This window comes from Triturus cristatus, chromosome 8, assembly GCF_964204655.1.
Source record: "Triturus cristatus chromosome 8, aTriCri1.1, whole genome shotgun sequence".
Taxonomy (NCBI): domain Eukaryota; kingdom Metazoa; phylum Chordata; class Amphibia; order Caudata; family Salamandridae; genus Triturus; species Triturus cristatus.
The window spans coordinates 985,202,307-985,221,827 of NC_140591.1; the positions used below are offsets into that span (position 1 = coordinate 985,202,307).

Consider the following 19,521-nt stretch of genomic DNA (forward strand, 5'->3'; position numbering starts at 1 on the left):
TAGCGTGCTATTAGCAACGCTTATCTCAATAGCGATAAAAATCCTCACGCTAACAGGCTAACGTGAGATTATCGCTGGAAACCCAGCGATAATCTCACGTTACCTTGTTGATAGGGACAGGCAAACTTAGCCATGATATCCTCCTTCCATAGGATATCATGGCTAAGTCAGAAAAATACCAGATGTAAAAAAGCAGCGTTAACCGCGGTTAGCGCTGCTTTTTTTGCCTCTAACAGGGTTAGCGACATTCTTGATAATAGGAGAAATGTCGCTAAGCGACATTTCTCCTATTATTTAACTCTGGAACGCCCCCTTTGCATCTCATTAGAGATGCAAGGGGGAGCGTAGAGTAAAAGGGTGCTAACATGCAAATTTGCATGTTAGCACCCTGTTGTTGATAGGGCGCTAGTTTTATCTCTCCTTTTTTGGCTTTTAAAGCCAAAAAAGCAGAGATAAAGCCCTTGTTGATATGCCCCCATATTCTTTTTGCTCCTGTGTGCCAATGAACGTGACTAATTAATACTTCGAGACCTAATTAAACAAGGCACCTCAAAATGACAAATGTGACTCAGGCCACTGTGAAGATCATTGGATCAACTTATTGATGTGTCTCTTTCAAAGAGTTTTTGGATATTCAGTTGTATCAGTGGTTGTTAAATATACAAGATTAGATCACTTTCACCATGGTAAACAGCAAAACTAATAATGGACAAGCACCCAACTAAACTTCTAATAAAAATAAATGTAGCAGGTGCAACCTCTTACCCGATCTGTACCACTTTCAGAACAAATTGCTACACATTAGCCACTGTAAATGTATTTGTTGTGGTTTGGGGCTGTGCAAAGGTGTGCTGAAGGTCAAGGCATTCTCACAAAAACAGGTTCACATTCTTTTAAGAGAACAATGGGAAAATGTATCTGTTCTAACTGAATTGGACCGCTCATCCATAACGAAGATTTGTTAACAATGTTCCACCCACTGTGTCTTCGTGTCCAAGGAATCCCATATGGTTAGGGCAATATGGGGACTGATTTATAAAAATGTAACGCAATGCAATTATACAATTTGCTGCACTGCAAGACAGGGAGAGAGCAGGATATCTACTAAGATGTGATGCATTCCTACTCTCTCCCTGCCATGGCGAACTCAGTGCTGCAAGGTTGCCTGTGTTACAGGCAGAATTATTTTTGTGCAGGAAGGGACACCTTCCTGCACAAAAAGCAATCCTTTGAAGCATGTTCTTCTTTCTACCTGTGCTCCAAAATGCAGCACACATAGAAAGAGGAAAAACAAGGAGAAATAATACTGAGTTTTAGTCATATTGCTTATATAAAAAAAAGTGTGTTGATTAAATCTCTTCTGAATCCCTAGAATGTATCTTTTCCGATCTGTTAGCAAATCCTCTCTATTTATGAATCAAGTTCCATTATTCATTGCAAAAATAATTTGGATTGTACACATTTTGTTAGAAAAAGAACACAAACAGATCATTAGAAATACTACAACTCACACATTCTCTTATGTAGGCCGGCTATAACTCAGTTATTAATGTGATACCGTTTTAAACAACTGATAACATACTTTGAAAAACATTGTACTAAAAGCCAATACTAATATTCAATTGCACATGTATCTATTCCACTACTGATTGCAATTATGCTATAATTTGTGGCCAATTGTAGATTTAGATTGAAAATACTAGATATTGTGCTTGCCAAATGAGAAACATCTGTTGCAACACGTGATCATAGACATTGCGATTTTGTCAGAAACTGATACTTGTCTTTCTTCTGTTTTTGTGGCCAAGTGCAGATTTTAATTTTGAGTATATGATCTAATATGTTAATGCTACTTTCTCAAACGCAAAGCCAGTCCTGATTTCTGGCTGGATCTTACGATCAGAGTCTGTTCTTGTTTTTGTCCAATAACATGCAGTTGTTATTTATCTGATGTATATTTAATATTTGTACTTTTATGCATTTATCAAATGCGAATAAAGTCGATTTGATTTGATTTGAACCAACAGCTATACCTCTTTCTCTGTAGTCTCCCAAATCAGCATTTATCAGTGCAGCGAAGAAAGCGAGGTTGAAGTCAAACCCAGTCAAAGTCCGCTTTTCGGAGGAGGTTATCATCAACGGCCAGATTTCGGTGAGTCTTGAAAAATTTAAACCATTATCCCTAAGATGTACTTAAACGAAATGGGCCAAAATGGTTCGAATTGATTCCCCTGCTCAGTTCTTCAAATGGCAGGGTTTCACATTTCAAGGCAACAATGAAAATGGCATTTATAGACAAAGATGTTATCCTGAGTGGGAGGATAAAAGATGTTGTAAACTGGAGAATACTTACACACAGGGCTGAGTTTAGTTGGCCAGTTTTGCACCGTTGTTCACAAATTGAAGTTAGACTCCCAGTGGTGGCCAGAAGTTACATAAACATGGCGATTTGTCCTATTTCGCTGGTGTTCACACTCAATGCCCATTTTCAATTAAGTTTACACTTAAGCTTGCTAAAAAAAAGTGTAATTCTAATGAGAAAGTTCCTACTGCGTGCATGCAAACATTTGAGAACAATAAAAGGGAGATTAAGGGGTAACAATAGAGGGAATGTAATTTTGCCATTAACTGTATTGAATCAAACGACATTTTAAGCAGGAGAAAAGTAAAATGTCATTTTTAGGACAGATGCACTAATTTGGGAGTGTTGGCGTATATGCTATGGAGGAGTAACAGAATCCACAAAGATTTGAACTTGGATGGTTGAACAACTAAAATCTATACCAATAAATCCACCCTCTCCTGAAGAAGGTTTTGACATTGGCAGCTTTTGGGTACTGGTGTTTAGGTGCTGCCCTTCCACCTGATAGGTGCCATGCCATGGCTAATATCTGGTACATTGTGTCATAATTTCTTCTTTTTTACTTCTCCAAACTTCTTTTCTGTTTTACTTGGCAGCGTTGAGTTGCAGAGTGACAGGAAGGCATGGCCTTCCACCACTGAGGCACTGAGTGACAGTAACTCTTGCTGGCCTTGAGAGTTAGAAGAGGCAAGCTTATCTTAGCACTTGTCGTAGGCCAGCTGACGTGCACACCTTAAAGTCTCTTCTGTTCCAGACACCTTCCCAGTATAAGAAAGAAGGGGTACAGAGATTCACCCTCCAGGCCTATAGTTGAACAGTGGGCTACCTCACAAAGGGCCAACCACCAACCCTGATGCTGATCTCACCCGATGCTGCATACATGCTAACGTTCTGTGCCCAAAAGTGGTAGGATTATTCGGGGTTTCAAATTGATAGTCATCAACAGAAATATAACATGCTCGCTTGTCACGGTGAAGTCATTAGTGTATATTACACCATGACTCCCAGGATGGCGCTATACTGGTCCAACTAATGATGAGGAGGGCGGTTCCTGACAACAATTGTTCTGGCCACAAACACCACTTCCAAAGAGATTTGGCAAAACCAATAGGTCTGGCTGATGCAATAGCTATCATTCGTTTACATTTGTATTTCAAGTACATGCAAGAAAAAATAAAATATGCCATCTCCTAAACATGGTGCCCTGGCGCTTACAAAAAATATTTTACATTTAAAAATAACCCTACTATTTTAATAGAACAATACAGATGGTTCCTAGGGCAAGTGTACTCAATACAGGTACAGAAAATCGTTTTAGTTTTGAAGCACCTCGCAGGAACATATGATTCTTATTGACACAATCAAAATGGTACTAGTAGTTGTGAATTGCTATGATCTGGAGAAATAGTTTAAACACCCAAGAATGACAAAAACATTAAAAAAGTAAATGGAAGAACGGAAAGAAAAAAGAACCAAGCTTAGTCATCCAGACGTATCTGAGACAGGGGGGTCACCTTGAATCGATTTGTAAAACATTGTGACTAAAGGTAGTGGCCACTTGAAGTGGTGAGCAGAGAGGTAGCAGTTCCATGTTTCATTTGTCAAAATAAGTACAGCCTGCTACTCGAACACAGACATATTTCCTGTCACAGATAGTGTCTTCCCAAAGCTTAATTCCAAAACACTTTACAGATTAAGACAATCATGTTGCTTTTCACTCAAATTATTGCATATTATTTATAAATAATTGGGGAGAAAATAAGCGAGCTATCACTCTAAATCTTTCTCTACCTTCATTGCCGCCTCCCACTGTCCCCTAATTTCTACGCAAATGGGAAGACACTTTTAGCTTCATTTTCCAGGAACACTTCTGCTTTTATTAGCTGGTTCCCTTCCCCCGGCAGTGATTTTATTTGTTTCACTGCAGGAGGTGCAGATAATTGAAGATGCTCAGGCCTCCTGAAAAGCTGTGGGATGAGAGGCTGAAATAAGTTGGTTACATAACTGCCCAAAACACAGAAGAGTAATGTCTAAATAGCTAGGATTGCTAAGTAAGTCTTTTTTCTAAAGAGCTTCGTCGAGATTGACTTGGCTAAGCCACGAGGATGCAGCCTCCTGCAATCACATGAACTGTGACAGTGCGGTGGCTGGGGGATAGCAACATCAGGCCAATCAGTGTGCAGCTTTATTACAAAGACAAAGACCGATTGGACGTTTTGTCGCCCACTCATTCTGGGAATTCTCTCTTGAGAGTATGAGAGGATGTGGTCTGAGGTTTGCTGACTGTACAGTTTCTCTGACGTGAGTCGACAGATCAATCATAGACCACTCTAGGACTTTAGATTTATCTTGACCCAAGCATAATTTCACCACTTCACTTTAAGTAAAGACTTCTGAAGCTGCTTGACAGTAGAGCTTTGTTACTCCGGTAACTATGAATAATTGCAACACAAAAACGTGATGTGAATATTACACTCCCGGGAACGACCTTTGTGCGCTCTATCCGCTCATGACGGGAGGCTATCACAGGGGTCAGTTTGCGGTTCAGACTCACCCTTGTTCAATGAATGTAAAAAAAACAGAAGACACGTGCACCTGGAACTCACAACGCTTAGACTGATAATGTGTAAGTGGATGTTTTCATATACACGTTTTCAAAGTAAACATAGTGTCAGGCAGGCTTAAAGTTTAATATACATATTGTTGGACCCGACAGCCTTAGGGTGGTCTTCCCCAAACATTTTTCCAGCTTACTTCCTCTTTTTGCTGTATTCTTTTTGTTGGCCTTAGGACTCTAAGCACTTTATCACTGCCAACCAGTGCTAAAGTGCTTGTGCCCTAAATATAGTTTAATTGACTTATCCACAATTGATTTATTTAATTCCTAGTAAAGTGTACTACCTGTGCCCAGGGCCTGTAAATGAAATGCTACTAGTGGGTATGCAGCACTGATTATGCCTCCCACACCAGTAGCCTGTTAAAACATTCCTCAGGTCTGCCATGTCTCAGGCCTGCCACTGCAGAGCCTGTGTGCGCATTTTACACTGCCATGTCGACTTGGCATTTAAATCCCTTGCCAAGCATTAACACCCCTTTTATCACATACAAGTCACCCCTAGGGTAGGCCCTAGGTAGCCCATAGGCCAGGGTGCTCTGTAACTAAAAGGTAGGACATGTACTTTTTTAAGTTTTGCATGTCCTCATAGTGAAAAACACCTACATTCATTTTTCACTACTGTGAAGTCTACCCCTCTCGTAGGTTAACATTGGGAATTCCTTATTAAACTATTAAGCTGCAATTCCTGATTGAGAAGGAGTAGCTCTGTCATGTTTCAGATATTGGAATGGTAATGATAAATCATCTTTGCTGGCAAAGTTGGATTTCACATTACTTTTTTGGAAATTACACTTTTAGAAAGATGGCATTTTGCTGCTCTTAAAGGTCTGTGTGCTTGCATCCTGTCTCCAATACACATCTGCGGTGGGTTACAGCTGGACTTTGCCCATTCCCTATTGACACACACAAAGGAAGGATAGATGTGACTGAGTGCCCATCTGCATCCTGATGGGTCATCCTGGGCAGCTGCATGGGAGGGAGGAGCTAACCCTTACACCTGAATGGGCTGTGTTCTGTCCCTACATAAAGGGTTGATTACCCCCCTGTAGTGAGTCTGGAGCCAGGGCTGGGAAGAGAGGACCTCTGTGCACTTCAAAGCCCCTCTTTGAAGTCACCACCACTTCAACGGAACAAATGGGTATAAGTACTGGGTCTCTGACCCCACCAAATCAGTAATTTCTGGACCTGTAAAGATACTCTGTCAGGCGGAATGACTTCTGTGCTGCTACAAGGACAATCACTCTGCTGGACTGCTGCTGTGGAAGTACTGCTTTTCTGCTGTGCTGCCCTGCTGCCTGCTACTCTCTGCCCCTGCTGTGGAAGACCTGGACTATGCTTGAACCCAGACTGATCTCCAAGCAAGGCCAGACTGGCCGTACCGGGCATCGAGGGTTTCCCCGGGAGGTTGGAAGGGTTGGAGGTCAGTTTTGTTACTTGGGGGGGAGGTGGGGGTCGGGTTTGCAGTGCTGCACTGTTGTCCCCCAATAACAAAATCAGCCGACCAGAATAGCCAACACAGTACTGACTATCGCTTCCAGCCTCCCTGTGTTTTTAAAGCAGTGGCTGCAGAGTTCTTTGTATATCAAGCAGCAATAAATATGTCAAGATCTCTCTGGAGATTAATCTTCCTGCTGGAGTGAACTTGAGTTCTAGAGGCAGTTTTAACTCGTCCATAACGTAGCGTAGAAGTGTTAATATGCCTGCTACAAAGAATGTGTACCACGCTTATCACATAAATGTATTTGTGGGTTACTGCTTTTGTCACTAACGATCCTTTTTTTACTATGCAGTTCATATGTTACAATTGTAATCTAGTACAGTGAGGTATGAACTGCCATCAAAGAGCTACATGCCAACTATTTGGTACAGGTTGGAAAGTTATGTTTTTCCAGTCTTTCATTATCCTAATGTTGCTGAAAAGGGTTTGTTTGGGTAGAAACAAATGATTATTAGTAAATGTATCCCTAACCACTGTGTTACATTTTGTAACCCGAGTTTGTGCTGCTCCAGCCCAAGGAATAACGCTTAAAAAATGCCTACACCTCGTAGTGCACTTGGTCTTATGCATCATTTTCTATACACTGACTTACACATATATTATTCATTATCTCAATGTGTGTTTGATGTAAAGTGCTCCGACACCATAATCTGGTATGAGAAGCGCAATAAAACAAATGAAATACATGGAGAAATGAGGGGCACTGTTGGAGGGTGATAGTAAAGGAACCATTGAAGGTCCCCAATAAAGATTGTCATATCCTAATGCACTGTAAGCCTTTCATTTACTCTGCTTTAAAAGCTAATACAATGGAATAAATATTGAAAAATGTGATGTAGAATGCACAATTTTTGCCATTTTCCCCCATATTTTCTTGGAGGGGGGAGAACCCCCCAAACCTTAATTGTAGTAGTCAGACTCGCTCGCTACACAACCTATGGGGGCTGGTTTGACAAAATTTGCCGGGGTTGCTTTGGGTTCCCATTCTGGCACTGCCCCAAAGGGCTTGTTGGCTTGCCTCCTGTTTCTGAGCCTCAGGGATATCAAAGTCTCACTACCTGCCCCTGTGGTGGGTCCACTGGAAGTAGATCCAGGTGCATGCTTCAGTTAAATTGATGCATCTCCCGTCTGCATGTAGCAGAACCGAAGCATTGTCGCTGTTGCTGTAGCAGATTTGGTGCACCATACTCGAAACCAATGCATCGCCTTAAAGAACTGACGCATCGGAACCAATGCATCGCCGCCACTGCAGTGTGGGAAAATCGATGCATCCCCTTGACTGCATGTAGAAACCCGGCGCATCTTCCATGGCACCTTTCGGTGCATCATCTTCAGAATGGATGCATTGGCACCCCTGCGTGAAGAAAATCTACGCATCACCTTGACTGCGGGATTGACACCGACACATCGCTTGGCTGCACCCCGCATCTCGCTGTTGCAACCAGGATCAAGGTCCTTTGTTCAGTGAGCCATGCGTGGCTCCTGTATCCGGCAGGTGCCCCATCATCGACCAGCGCGACCAGCTAACCCCCATAGGCGCTTATTGCTTCTAAACGCTATTTTTACATTTAATCTTTAAAAATCCATATCTCGACTTCTACTTATTGGATATTTGTTGTATTTGTCTTGTTTTACATATTTAAATCATATCATATCATATCATATCATATCATATTAAAGAAGTGTAGCTCACTGGTTAGAGGAGGCATACCCTGAAGCAGAGATCAGACCCGGGACCTGGGTTCGATTCCCAACGCGGCATGGTCCAGAGCCCAATTGTCCACGGGCTCGATAATTCTCGCTTCGGTGCCCACTCTAAGCACGAGTTCACACTATGCAGCTCTGGGCAACAAGCCTGCTTAATCTCCACAACGGCCCCCCGCGGCGGGATGCCTGGCTTTCACCTTGGGGATGCCCAGTACGGGTTATCTTACAGGGAAAAACCAGGACGGGTTCCCAATGCAAGCACCAAGATGCCCGTAGGGTGATAGCTGCGCTCTATAAGTACATCAATCAATTAACCTAGTGTGGAGTTTTTTTGTGGTATTTTCATTGTGTTACACTGTGTTGTGTTGCTTTACACATTGCCTGCCTGCTATGTGCCAAGCTTCCCGAGGGTGAGCACAGGCTAATTTATGGTGTGGATCTGACTTACCCTGACTAGGATTGTGGTTCCTGCTTAAACAGGGTGCATATCTCTGCCAACCAGAAACCCAATTCTTAGCAGGATATAACTCTTCTTGTCGAGCCATTTAAACTCCATGTCTTCACCATGTGTCTAGAATTCTATGCCATCTTGAGTACCATACATTGTGCAATTTAATTTGTGTGACAAATCTCTTCCTAACAAGTTTATGGGAATACATTGATGTTTTTCCTCAAACTACCCTATTTTTACAGGAACTTTCTATGAGACTGGATTTGTGATCTATTTATTTGAAACTCCTACAATGTGGATCTTTTTCCCTGAGAGGGGTAGGTCTGGTAGCACCAGTGTCAATTAGAAATGACATTGGGTGGCCATTAACTTCTCTTCTACAAATGGTCCACCCTTTGTCTATCTCCAAGACTGCACCAAGCACGCAATCCTCCTCCCCCTCAGGCAGCATGACTGGGCATTGTCGGAGCCAAAACCATCATTATTAAACACAGGAAACTGTTAAAATGGGTTTTAATTCTGGTTCTGAAATTGGTTTAAATTTGCGTTGGGCAACTGATTAAAATTAAATCTGGGGTTTCCCATATTCTGTGGGACCATCAGGTTTTATGGAACTTGCATCATTGGAACCTGTTTCTGCATTGGCACTAGCATTTGCTCCACCTTTTGCATCTGCATTTGGCTTCCTCTTTGCATTGCACATTTCCATTTACTCTTTCTGGAGTCTACACTCCCACTTCCAATGCCCAATATTGTTACAGAGGTGACAAGGGGTCATTTTCTTCAGTGTCACAACATTCATACCAGTATTCAGATCAACCAGAACACCTCTACCTCTACCCTGTTACACAAAAACTCATGAGTACCTTGTACGTCAGCTTGAAAACCCAACACCTTGCATGCCACCTTCATTTCCTGTTAATGACTGTTTCTGAAAACCTTTCAAAGCAAGCTTTGTCTGAGCTACCATTAATTTCTACTTAATCTTTTTCTGCTTCATCTCTTGTTCATCATTGCAATTCTTTACATATCTCAGAATTTTATCCAATGACTTTGTTTGACAACAAATCACACTCTACTCTATGTGCGTCCAAATTGCTGGTCTTAACCCAATAACGAACTTTGACACAAGGAACCCATTATCACTAGGTTCAAGATACTCTCTCCCACTGCTGTTGAAACACCTGTAATAACCACTCATAGTAATCATGCACTGATTCTTTTGGCTTTCGTAAATTTCTTATAAATTTCACCCAATCAATGTCTTTTGGAAGGCACCTTGCCTTTAATGAAAGTTATCACTGCGTCATATTTTTCGGTGACTACAGGAGATGGTGCATTAGTGCAGGGATCTCTCGTTGGCTCTTAACATGGCCATTGTACAGCAACTTTGCATTCAGCCCACAAATCATTCAGCACTGCAATGTCAAAGAATGTATTCAAATCGAACCACAGCACTTTTGAAATGTTAACAAATCTGTCAACCAGTGTGTACCACTATACGGGCTTGTCTCTCAACTTTGGAAAACTGTTTGAAAATGATGCAAGAACTCCTCTGCTCCAAGGAACATAAACATATGTTCCTCCATGTATTTTTCTTAAAGGATAAACCAAAACTTCTCCTTTATCCAATGAACCTGTCTGAGATTCATTGTGTGCTTCATCTACCCCTGATTGCTTCTTTTTCATTTCAGTCTTCTTTGACCATTAGTTTTCCAATTTCTCAAAATCACCTCATCTACCAATGTATTTTACAAATTCAGTTATGTGTAATAGCATTCCTGAAGAATGCATTGTCTCAATAAACTCATCATCTAGTTGTACCCTAAGACGTTTCTGAAATGGAACACTTTGAAATACCTACATTATATTGTTTGGCAAAGTCTGTTAATTTATCATGTGTGACTGTCTTTACACAAATATATCAATTCTTTCTCTTGGCACTGGGTTAATTGTTTGTTGGCAGCCCCTCGCCCTTATGCCGTACTCGCCCACATACGTAACGCATGGAGAGGGGAGCGAACTACGAGGAGGTGGAGGAGGGCGGCGGATCGCCGGATTTCGGGAAGTCTCCTGTGAAGTCGCCCTTCAAGCCCTCTTCTCTTTCGACATAGCCGATGCGGTGGTAATGTTTGCCCTCAGTCCAAAAGTCTGAGGTGAACTTTAAAAATGCCTCAGTACCACTAATACCGCTTGAGCTGCTGAGCCTGTCTCCCTGTCTCCCTATCACTGCACCCGGTCTGCTCATAAAGGGTGTACAGCAGGGAATGGTGGCAGGGCGCTTGCTGGTGAGTAGCGTTTAGGAGTCAGGAGGTACTGATTGGCATTTGCCGTTAAGGGGCAACTTTGCATCCTATACGGGGGCTAGTGAAGTGGTACAGGAGTTTCTGGTGAGCCAAGGCTAGAGGCCAGAGAGTCTTATAGCTGAGGTCAGCGAAGTTTCCAGATTCCTCCATTTTGCTTATTTGCCCACTAAACTAAAATGTTATCTTCACCTGCATCCTCTTCTCTTGTGTGTGGATGGAGGTGGTGGCAAAATCAAGACCAGGGGGAGAAGGTAAGTGGGTTCATGCCTCCCTGCTGAGCATCGAATAGCACCTGACTGACTGTGTTGCACTGTTGTGTGTGCTTTCAATTATAGAGATTCTGAGGCAAACCAACGGAGAATGGATAGAGGCACGAACAGGGGGGTCTTTCTTTCCCCTTTCAAAATTCTTTTCTCACCCTTGGGATTGTTTAAACTGAGCGATAAGTCAGATAACCCACAGAGGCTGGATGCAAGATGCCGCAGACACTGCTGTGGTCTAATAACACTTTATTCTGCAATAGGTGGCTTTGTGCCTGGAAGACATCGCACCAATGTGAGTTCATTAGGGAGGTACGAAGAGTGGACACAGGTCAAGACACAGGTCAAGCCCATCAAGCCCGTTTTCATCATCGGCCGGGAAAGCAGCGGGGTTGGGTCACCCCTTGGGTTGACTCTGAGATACTCCAATTCCTGTCACACCATGAAGTGAGCTATATTCTATACCCATGTTATTTTTTAGACCTACAAAATGGTAAAATGCTAATTACGGTCAGGAAAGGAGAAAGAGATTGGCTCCTGCCACGCATAAGCAGGTACCACCTTGGACACTTTTCTTAATCGGGTGTTAGTGTGATTGCAAAAGAGATAGAGGTAGTTGAGAGACTATTATCATTGGACCTGGCGATAATTTGAGCTTTGTCACCTCACAACTTAACACCTTACATAGAAATACTATTGAGGCCTCCCTGGCTGCAGGGAGAGTGAAGGCACTCTACAGGAGTCTCTACAGGAATCCACCTCTTCTACTCATATTCAAGAGGAAGGGAGGCTCATGCCTGGCCCATCTACAGCAGTTTCTGATCTCTCATTATGCTGAATCATCAGTGAAGCCATGGTGAAAAAGAAAAAAGGGAAAGCTAGCTCCAAATCTCATCAATTGCAAAAAGACAGGCTGCAAATCAACTCCATCAACATCAGTAGGGTCTGTAAATTTACATCCTGCGGTTCTCCCTGCTAGTGATGCAAGGACTCTCAGAGAACTAAAATTCTTAACGAGTGGGCTCTGGGACCAGTTAGGAATGACACTTACTATTGCCATACGCACATTATGGACAGAATTGGTGCGCTGGAGAAAACGATCCTGGAGATAAGATCTGTAATATATTCTTAGTCAGTGATGAATCCATTGCTAACCCACATCTCTTACCCTAGGAGGTAGCCCCTCACGGTACCATCACAATAGCTGGAAACAATGAAAAACCCAGGACTCTTCACAACAAAACCAGAAGAGGGTAACCGGCACACCCGTCCCTTCTTCCTTTTTAGAGAGGGGCATAAATATTTCAGCCCCACCTGAAAGATCACAAGTGGAAAGAAAGATTAGACACTTATAGTTATATGCGACCATTGAATGACCCAGTAGCAATTAGATTCCCACCTTGAGTATGACATTCTGAGCAGATCTCTGGATTCAACCCTTTGGTCCCTGGTTACACTCAAGCTGAGGAACTGCTAATTTGTAATGAGACCCCAGAGGATGTTCTTGGACTTACTGAGACTGTCTCAAATCCTTTGACTTGGAACCCTGCTGCCGAAACTCCTAGTATGGAATCTCTTAGTTTGTCCCAAAGTGACAATGTGATGGGAATGAGCAGTGTTGGCATAAAACGCAATGACACTTTAGCCTTTATCGATTGGAATGGGGCAAGTCTTTGCTTAAAGATACGAGATTCTGAATGACATTTATAGATCCCTTTGATGTCATTTGTTGCCAAGAAACTTGGGCCTTTGACAAAGTAGATTGGTTCAGATCTTTCTGTTCTCCAGCGGTGTCTTCTAATGTGGGCAGCGGTAAGGGAGGTTTTGCTGTCCTTGTTTCAACTAGGCTAAAAAATCTATCTGTATAGAGATAATCTCGAATCCATATTATCAGATCCTGAAGCTTTCCCTTACTACACAGCTTAGTATCCTCCTAGTACATTTTTACTACAATTTTTACACTTCTCAACCATGGAATATTGTTGAGGATTTGGAGTCTGTTAGCCTACGCCAAATAAGTAACTAGTGCAATCGCCTTTCCATACTATAGGCAGGTGATTTTAATATTGTACAATGTTCTTTTGGTGGTAGCCGTGTGTGTGAGATAGTAGGATGTTAAGGTGACACACTTTCACCATTCCCCCTATGGACAAGTATTAACATGGATATTGCTGTTGAATAACCTTCATTTCGCATCTGGAATTTCCAGTGATCCTGATGACTACACTTCGACTTATGTGGAAAGAGAGAAGGGGAGTGCTATTGATCACATTCTAGTCTCCCACCATGATTCCTTTCTTAAGTAAATATGAGATTTTGTCTTCTCCTTTTAGTGTTCATCGTCCAATTAGCTTCATTTTCTTATTTTCCTTTCACCCCCTCTTTGCCTTCTAGAGAACCTGCACCCTTAACTTTCTCCCAAAACCAAAGGGTCCGTAGAAACTGGAAAAGGGTGGGTGCCCCCAAAATTCACTCTGAACTGGTCTTGTCTAGCATTGATGAGTTTATGTATTGCTTATCTGAAAGCATAAACATTGGGATAGTTCTGGATAGGTTTGAGAGAATCTGCACTTCTATTGCGGGGCTGTTATTTGAGGTTAAACCTTTGAAGGCCCAACCAGTACACTCATGGTTAAATAAAGACGGCACAATAGCTCTCAAACTCCTGTAAGAAGTAACTAATAAAGTGCCCCATGATCCTGTGGATGGTAGAGAAGTGAGGCAGAATTCTACTGTTGTGCTTGAAAAAAGAAAACAAGAGATACGTACTCAGGCATGGGAAGATCTGGAATGTGCTGCTTCTGTCAAAGAAAACAAGGCTTTCTTGGAGATAGTGAACCATCCTTTCTTTTTTTTAATTTCTTTTTTTATTTTTTTTATTTTATAAGCTTGATTGAACTTAACACAGCATTTCAAACTGTAACCAACAACATATTCCAGCAATATGATATCCTCAGTATATTTACGATACATGCCAATGCAATCGCGTACATACATCCAAGTCTTAGAGTGTTCATGTCAACGTATACTACCCTCGCTGAGGGGATCCAACAGCGCAGGGACAGACCATCTCTTCCATTCCGTTCATCCAGTAACATTTGGAAATGTGCTTGGGCCCCCCAACCTCCAATTTGGTGCCGACCAGTCATAGACTAAACCCCCTCTCACTCATCCAATGCAGCCCCCTCCCTCTCCATCTCTTGTCGCTCCTGAGCCCACCGTACAAAGGGTTCCCAGATATCTCGCGGCCTGGAGGCCGCTGGCATCAGGTCCCAAAAGACACTCAGCTGCACATGGCCATAAGTCACGGCCTCCAGCCATCCCTTCACAACCATCCTTTCTTTACCAGCAAACCCCCCTCAGGTACTGACTGTCTTATTTTGGAAAAGTTTGGGTTTCCCACTTTTTAAAAATATTTACGGCTGAATTGGGTGAAGTGTCTCCTGGCACTTGATGCTGCCTTAACTTGTGAGGATCTAGTGGCTCTCAGTAATTCAATTACAATTGGGAAAGGCCAAAAAGCTATTGACAGCTCAGCTTCAGGAAGAGCTTCAGGCCCAGATGGGGTTCTCGTCAAGCATGATCTAGCTCTTTGGGCTCTATTGTTAACAAATGTCTTTAGAGCATTGGTCATTAGAGGGCCGGTTGATTCCTGGAAGAACTCAGTGACAATCCCCATTTATAAGAAGGAAGATAAAAATGACCATCAAACTACCAGCCCATCTCTCATTGATTCTTCTGCAAAAGTATTTGGGGGAATGATCCTGAGAAAACTGGAAGTATGGGCAAAAGAGAAAGCTTCCTTTGCAGAGGTAAATCGTGGGTTCCGACAAGGTTTAGGCACCTCAGAAAAAACACTTAGTCTGTCCCTTATATTAAATGTGTATGTCAAGGCCAGGAGAGGTGTTATTCACATGACCTTTATTGACCTCTCCTCAGCCTTTGATTTAGTGGACAGAGATAAACTTTGGGAGATTATTTGGCAAGCTGGGGTTGATCCCCCCTTTTAATGGTTTTGAGAAGGTTACATAAAAATGCTTCCATGAGGATTCATTTTACACAAAACGGGAATGTGACGTCTCCTCTTCCAGTTACTCGGGGGGGGGGGGGTCAGACAAGGCCGTATCCTGGCCCCCGTGTTATTGTAATTTTATATTAATGCACTCGATGCATTTTTAAGGTCCCTAACCACTGATATCCCCAAATCAGGTAACAGTCTGGTCCCCATATTTCTGTAAGCGATGATGTGGTGCGTTTTTCGCACATCGCTAATGGGCTTCACATTTTCCTGGATGGGTTTAATACCTTTATGGGTGATCTGAAGCTTATGGTCAATCATAAGAAATCTTATATTTTGACTAGTGGCTCCCAAAACACCCACTCTAGAAAGATTTTTGTGAGCGGTACGCCAATAATAAAAACATCAACATTTAGCTACCTGGGGATATTATTTTCAGCGAATCTGACCTAGGACAGACTTGTAAATCAGAGTTCACAACTTACTGAAGCAGCATGCAAGGCTCTCTACAGATTTGGCACAAAATTGGGACATAAACCCCCGAAAGAACTAGTGATGCTATATAAAAATATGTGTCTGTCGCTGGCTATGTATGGAGAGGGAGTATGGATTTTGCCCTGGTATCGTCCTTACAGAGAGTTGAGAACAAACTCCTGTCCAAACTTTTAGGACTCCCGAGATCCATTACGAGGCTAATTACACATAGTGAAAGAGGAATAGTTTTCCTGAAATACACGGTGAGGCTAGCTCCTCTTACGTTATAGGCAAAAATATGGCTGTCTCCGGATCTGAAATTTACACGTGACATGTTTGAAGATTGTTTAAAACAGAGTACTTCACAAGCCATTCCATGGTTAAACTATGTTAAGTTATTTTTGCAAGAATTGGGGTGGGCAGATCCGGGGGAATGTACAGGAAACCTTAGCATTCTTACTAAGGCACAGATTAAGTTAAAATTCTTAGAATGCAAGGAAAAGCTAAGAATAGAGAAAGCTATAGACAAGGCAACAATCCAACAGTATATAGATCTTTCTACGTGCATTGGCATGGAGCCCTATCTTTTGTGGATTAGAACTCCCCAACATAGATTTTATCTTTCAGACTTTCGTATGAATAAGATTCATTATCTAGGGGCTTGCCCAACCACAGGCTCTTGGTTTGCCTCCTTGCCGCCCTGTGATTGTTATGGTTATTCCCGCCAAACTACAAAGCACTTTATATTTTTCTGTCCACTCTAAAGATCCCAATTGTTATGGCCAATACTTAAAGAGAGATATTTTAACTGTCATCTTGAAGGTATGTCTTTCTTGCAACATTTAGAGTCCCCTTTGATTTGTTTCACTGTTTTAAATTTCATTACTCAGGCTTTGAGCCTGAGAAAATGAATCCATCATGAAGCTAAATTAGTGATGTGAGGTTGCAGGATTTGCTCTGATTAGATATTTGATGTGCTGTTTCTGTTCTTTTTATATACCATTGAGCCAGAGAAATATGTATGAATTATGACCTTAAACTGGTGATGTGAGGTTTTATGAATTTGCCTGATATTTAATAGTAAATTTATGTTTTTATACTCTGTTGTATATTAATTGTTTTCCTTTTATGAGCTTTTATGGTCACATAACCGACCAAATAAAGTATTGATTGATTGATTGAGTTCTAAACAACCTCTGATTATTTCTTCTAATTCTATTTTTAATCTCGGGGCATTCAGTGGTCTCTTTTTTTCAGTCTGTTGTGTAAAGATAATCTGACTTTCTGGATTTTTATTCCGTGCCATCACTTCAAACTATGGGTGAAAAACCCATATTCAAATAAATTCCTCTCACCCTGTTTCATTGGAGTTGTGAGGTAAATCCTTTTCCCTTTCTTTAGTGGATGAACTGTTTGTGGTGGTGTCCAAGTAACAATCTGTAAATTCTGTGATGTCGGGATAAACCCTGTCAAAGGTGCTCCTCCAACAGCTCCTTGAGCCACATTAACTGGAACAACATCAATGATTGTGCTGTTACCACCCCAGTGGTGGATGCTGGTATAGTTACAATTTTAGCAGTGACACCTGGAGGCATCTTTGTAGTAGCAGTCTCAATTCATGCAGGAACAATTTTTGATATAATAGGTTGTACAATAGGCTATGTAATTTATAATGGTCTTTCAGTTGGAACCATATTTGGGTCAACAGGATCTTTAGCCACTTTTGTGAAGTTCCCTCAGTATTGGTTACAGGGGCCACATATGGTGATGGACACGCTGCTAACAATGCATCCAATATTTAATCTCTGAATCACTCATGATATCTGTCTTCTTCTCGTGTTTTTGATCTTCTTTTCCTGTGCTTAGTTCCTTTGACTATAGCCTTCCTCCATTACTGTTGCTCCTCATCCCATCGAGCTTCTGCATAATTACGCGATGTTCTGCTAATCTTATTTTGATATTTTTCTCTCTCTCCCGCATTTGCTGTTTTCTTCCAAATGTTCAATGATTCATACTGTGTAGGTTTAGGGGGTGGATTAATTTTGTATAGCTTGTCCCTCAATCTCTCTATAACTCTGAGTTTGGATGTGCCATATTTTGGAAAACTCAAAAGACCCTGATTCTTAGTGATCATGCATCATTGACGAAGCCATAAATGTGTATAATCTCACATTTGTAGTCATAGTATTGTTATTATTAGGAAGCTTATAAAGCGCTATGGTTACTCCAACCGGAGTGTCCCCGCGCAAGGACATAAATGAACCCCAGCGACCCTCCCAAGCTAACCACCATCCAGTGCGGACATCCACACAGAGATGGCACCCTACTACTTTAGACCTCCCGGGGGTGACGGAAGAGCCAGGTTTTCAGTTTCTTGCAGAATAGATACTACGACTCAGATGTCCTCAGATCCACAGGGAGCTCATTCCATGCCTTGGCTGCCAGGAAACCAAAGGATCTCCCGCCAGCCCGCGCCTTCCGCACCCTGGGCACAGTCAATCGAGCACTGCCCAACGATCTCAGTTTACGAGCAGGCTGGTAGACCATCAGGAGGGGGAGTAGAAAACACGGCCCCCTTTTCCTAAGGATCCTCTGACTAAAGCATAGGGCCTTAAAGGTGACTCTGGCTCGGATAGGGAGCCAATGCAGTTCCTTCAAAGCTTCTCCCACCGAAGCCCTCCTTGGGATATTCAGGATAAGCCAGGCTGCGACATTTTGGACCTTCTGCAAGATGTTAAGATTTTTTGCAGTCACCCCTAGATACAGGACATTGCAATAGTCAAGGCGAGACGTGACCAGAGCCTGTACAATACTTCTTTTAGCATCCAGGGGGAGGAGGTCCAGAATCTTACGTAGCATCTTTAAAATGCCAAAACATGTACCGGCCACAGCAGATATTTGCTCAGAGAAAGAAAGATTTTCGTTGAACCACACTCCCAAGTTTTTCAACTTGGCTTTCGACACTAGACTAGGTCCTAGTGCTTCTGGCCACCAATGCTGCGACCAGAGAGAGGGCTGTTTTCCAACCACCTCTGTCTTCCCTGCATTTAACTAGAGGCAACTGAATCTCATCCAGTCCATAAGCTCCCCCAGCCATATGATGTGCAGGCCAACCCTTAAGAGGTGCCTCTTCACCTTTCCATACAATACTTTTAAGAGGTTTCATGATCTCAGATTATTCAGTAAAAATAGCAAACAATGAAATTCAAACACCAAATGTTTTGATTCTTTTCCATAAACGTCAGATTTATTTTCTCCAATCCTGTTAACGCTTTAATAATTGAAGACTCACTAACCAATCTCAGTGTGGCACTTACACAATAACTGATCTGGAACAGCGAAGCACTCTGTTTCGTCACTTACTAATAGCAACACAACAGTACACCAACCAACCAATCACACCGTGGCACACTATGATGTATGATCTCACTCCTTGCAGTGGTTCACCCTCCCTTACAGTTTCTTTTGTACACACAACTCTATAATGGTTCACAGGCGTTAATCTCTAAACATGCAACTTTGTTATATTAGTCTAAACTACACATGAGGCCTTTTTACATTCAGGACTTCTTTTCTCACGAATAAGACTACATCTCTAATCTTCTAATAAAACAAATTGTATGTTAGCTAACTGGACTATGTAGAAATCGAAACATCTGCAGTTTCAGGAAAAAATTACTTTTATGATATCTTCCCCTGGAATCAAAACAAGTATGTTAAAAAGAAGTGGTCAAGTTCAGTGTATATGCTGCATTCTATGTGTGGTTATTCTTCATAATTCTACTAAATGATAAATCCTAAACCAGTATTTCAACCCTTTTTTGTATA

The 19,521-nt window shown here is 42.0% G+C and overlaps 1 protein-coding gene across 1 annotated transcript in view; it reads left to right on the plus strand.

Moving 5' to 3' along the window:
- Positions 1-19,521, plus strand: part of FRMPD4 (FERM and PDZ domain containing 4) — a 1,281,777-nt gene that overhangs the window by 1,023,265 nt on the left and 238,991 nt on the right. Inside the window, exon 6 of the mRNA XM_085622531.1 lies at positions 2,048-2,152. Coding sequence (XP_085478657.1) covers positions 2,048-2,152 — 105 coding nt within the window. The remainder of the gene's footprint in view (positions 1-2,047; positions 2,153-19,521) is intronic.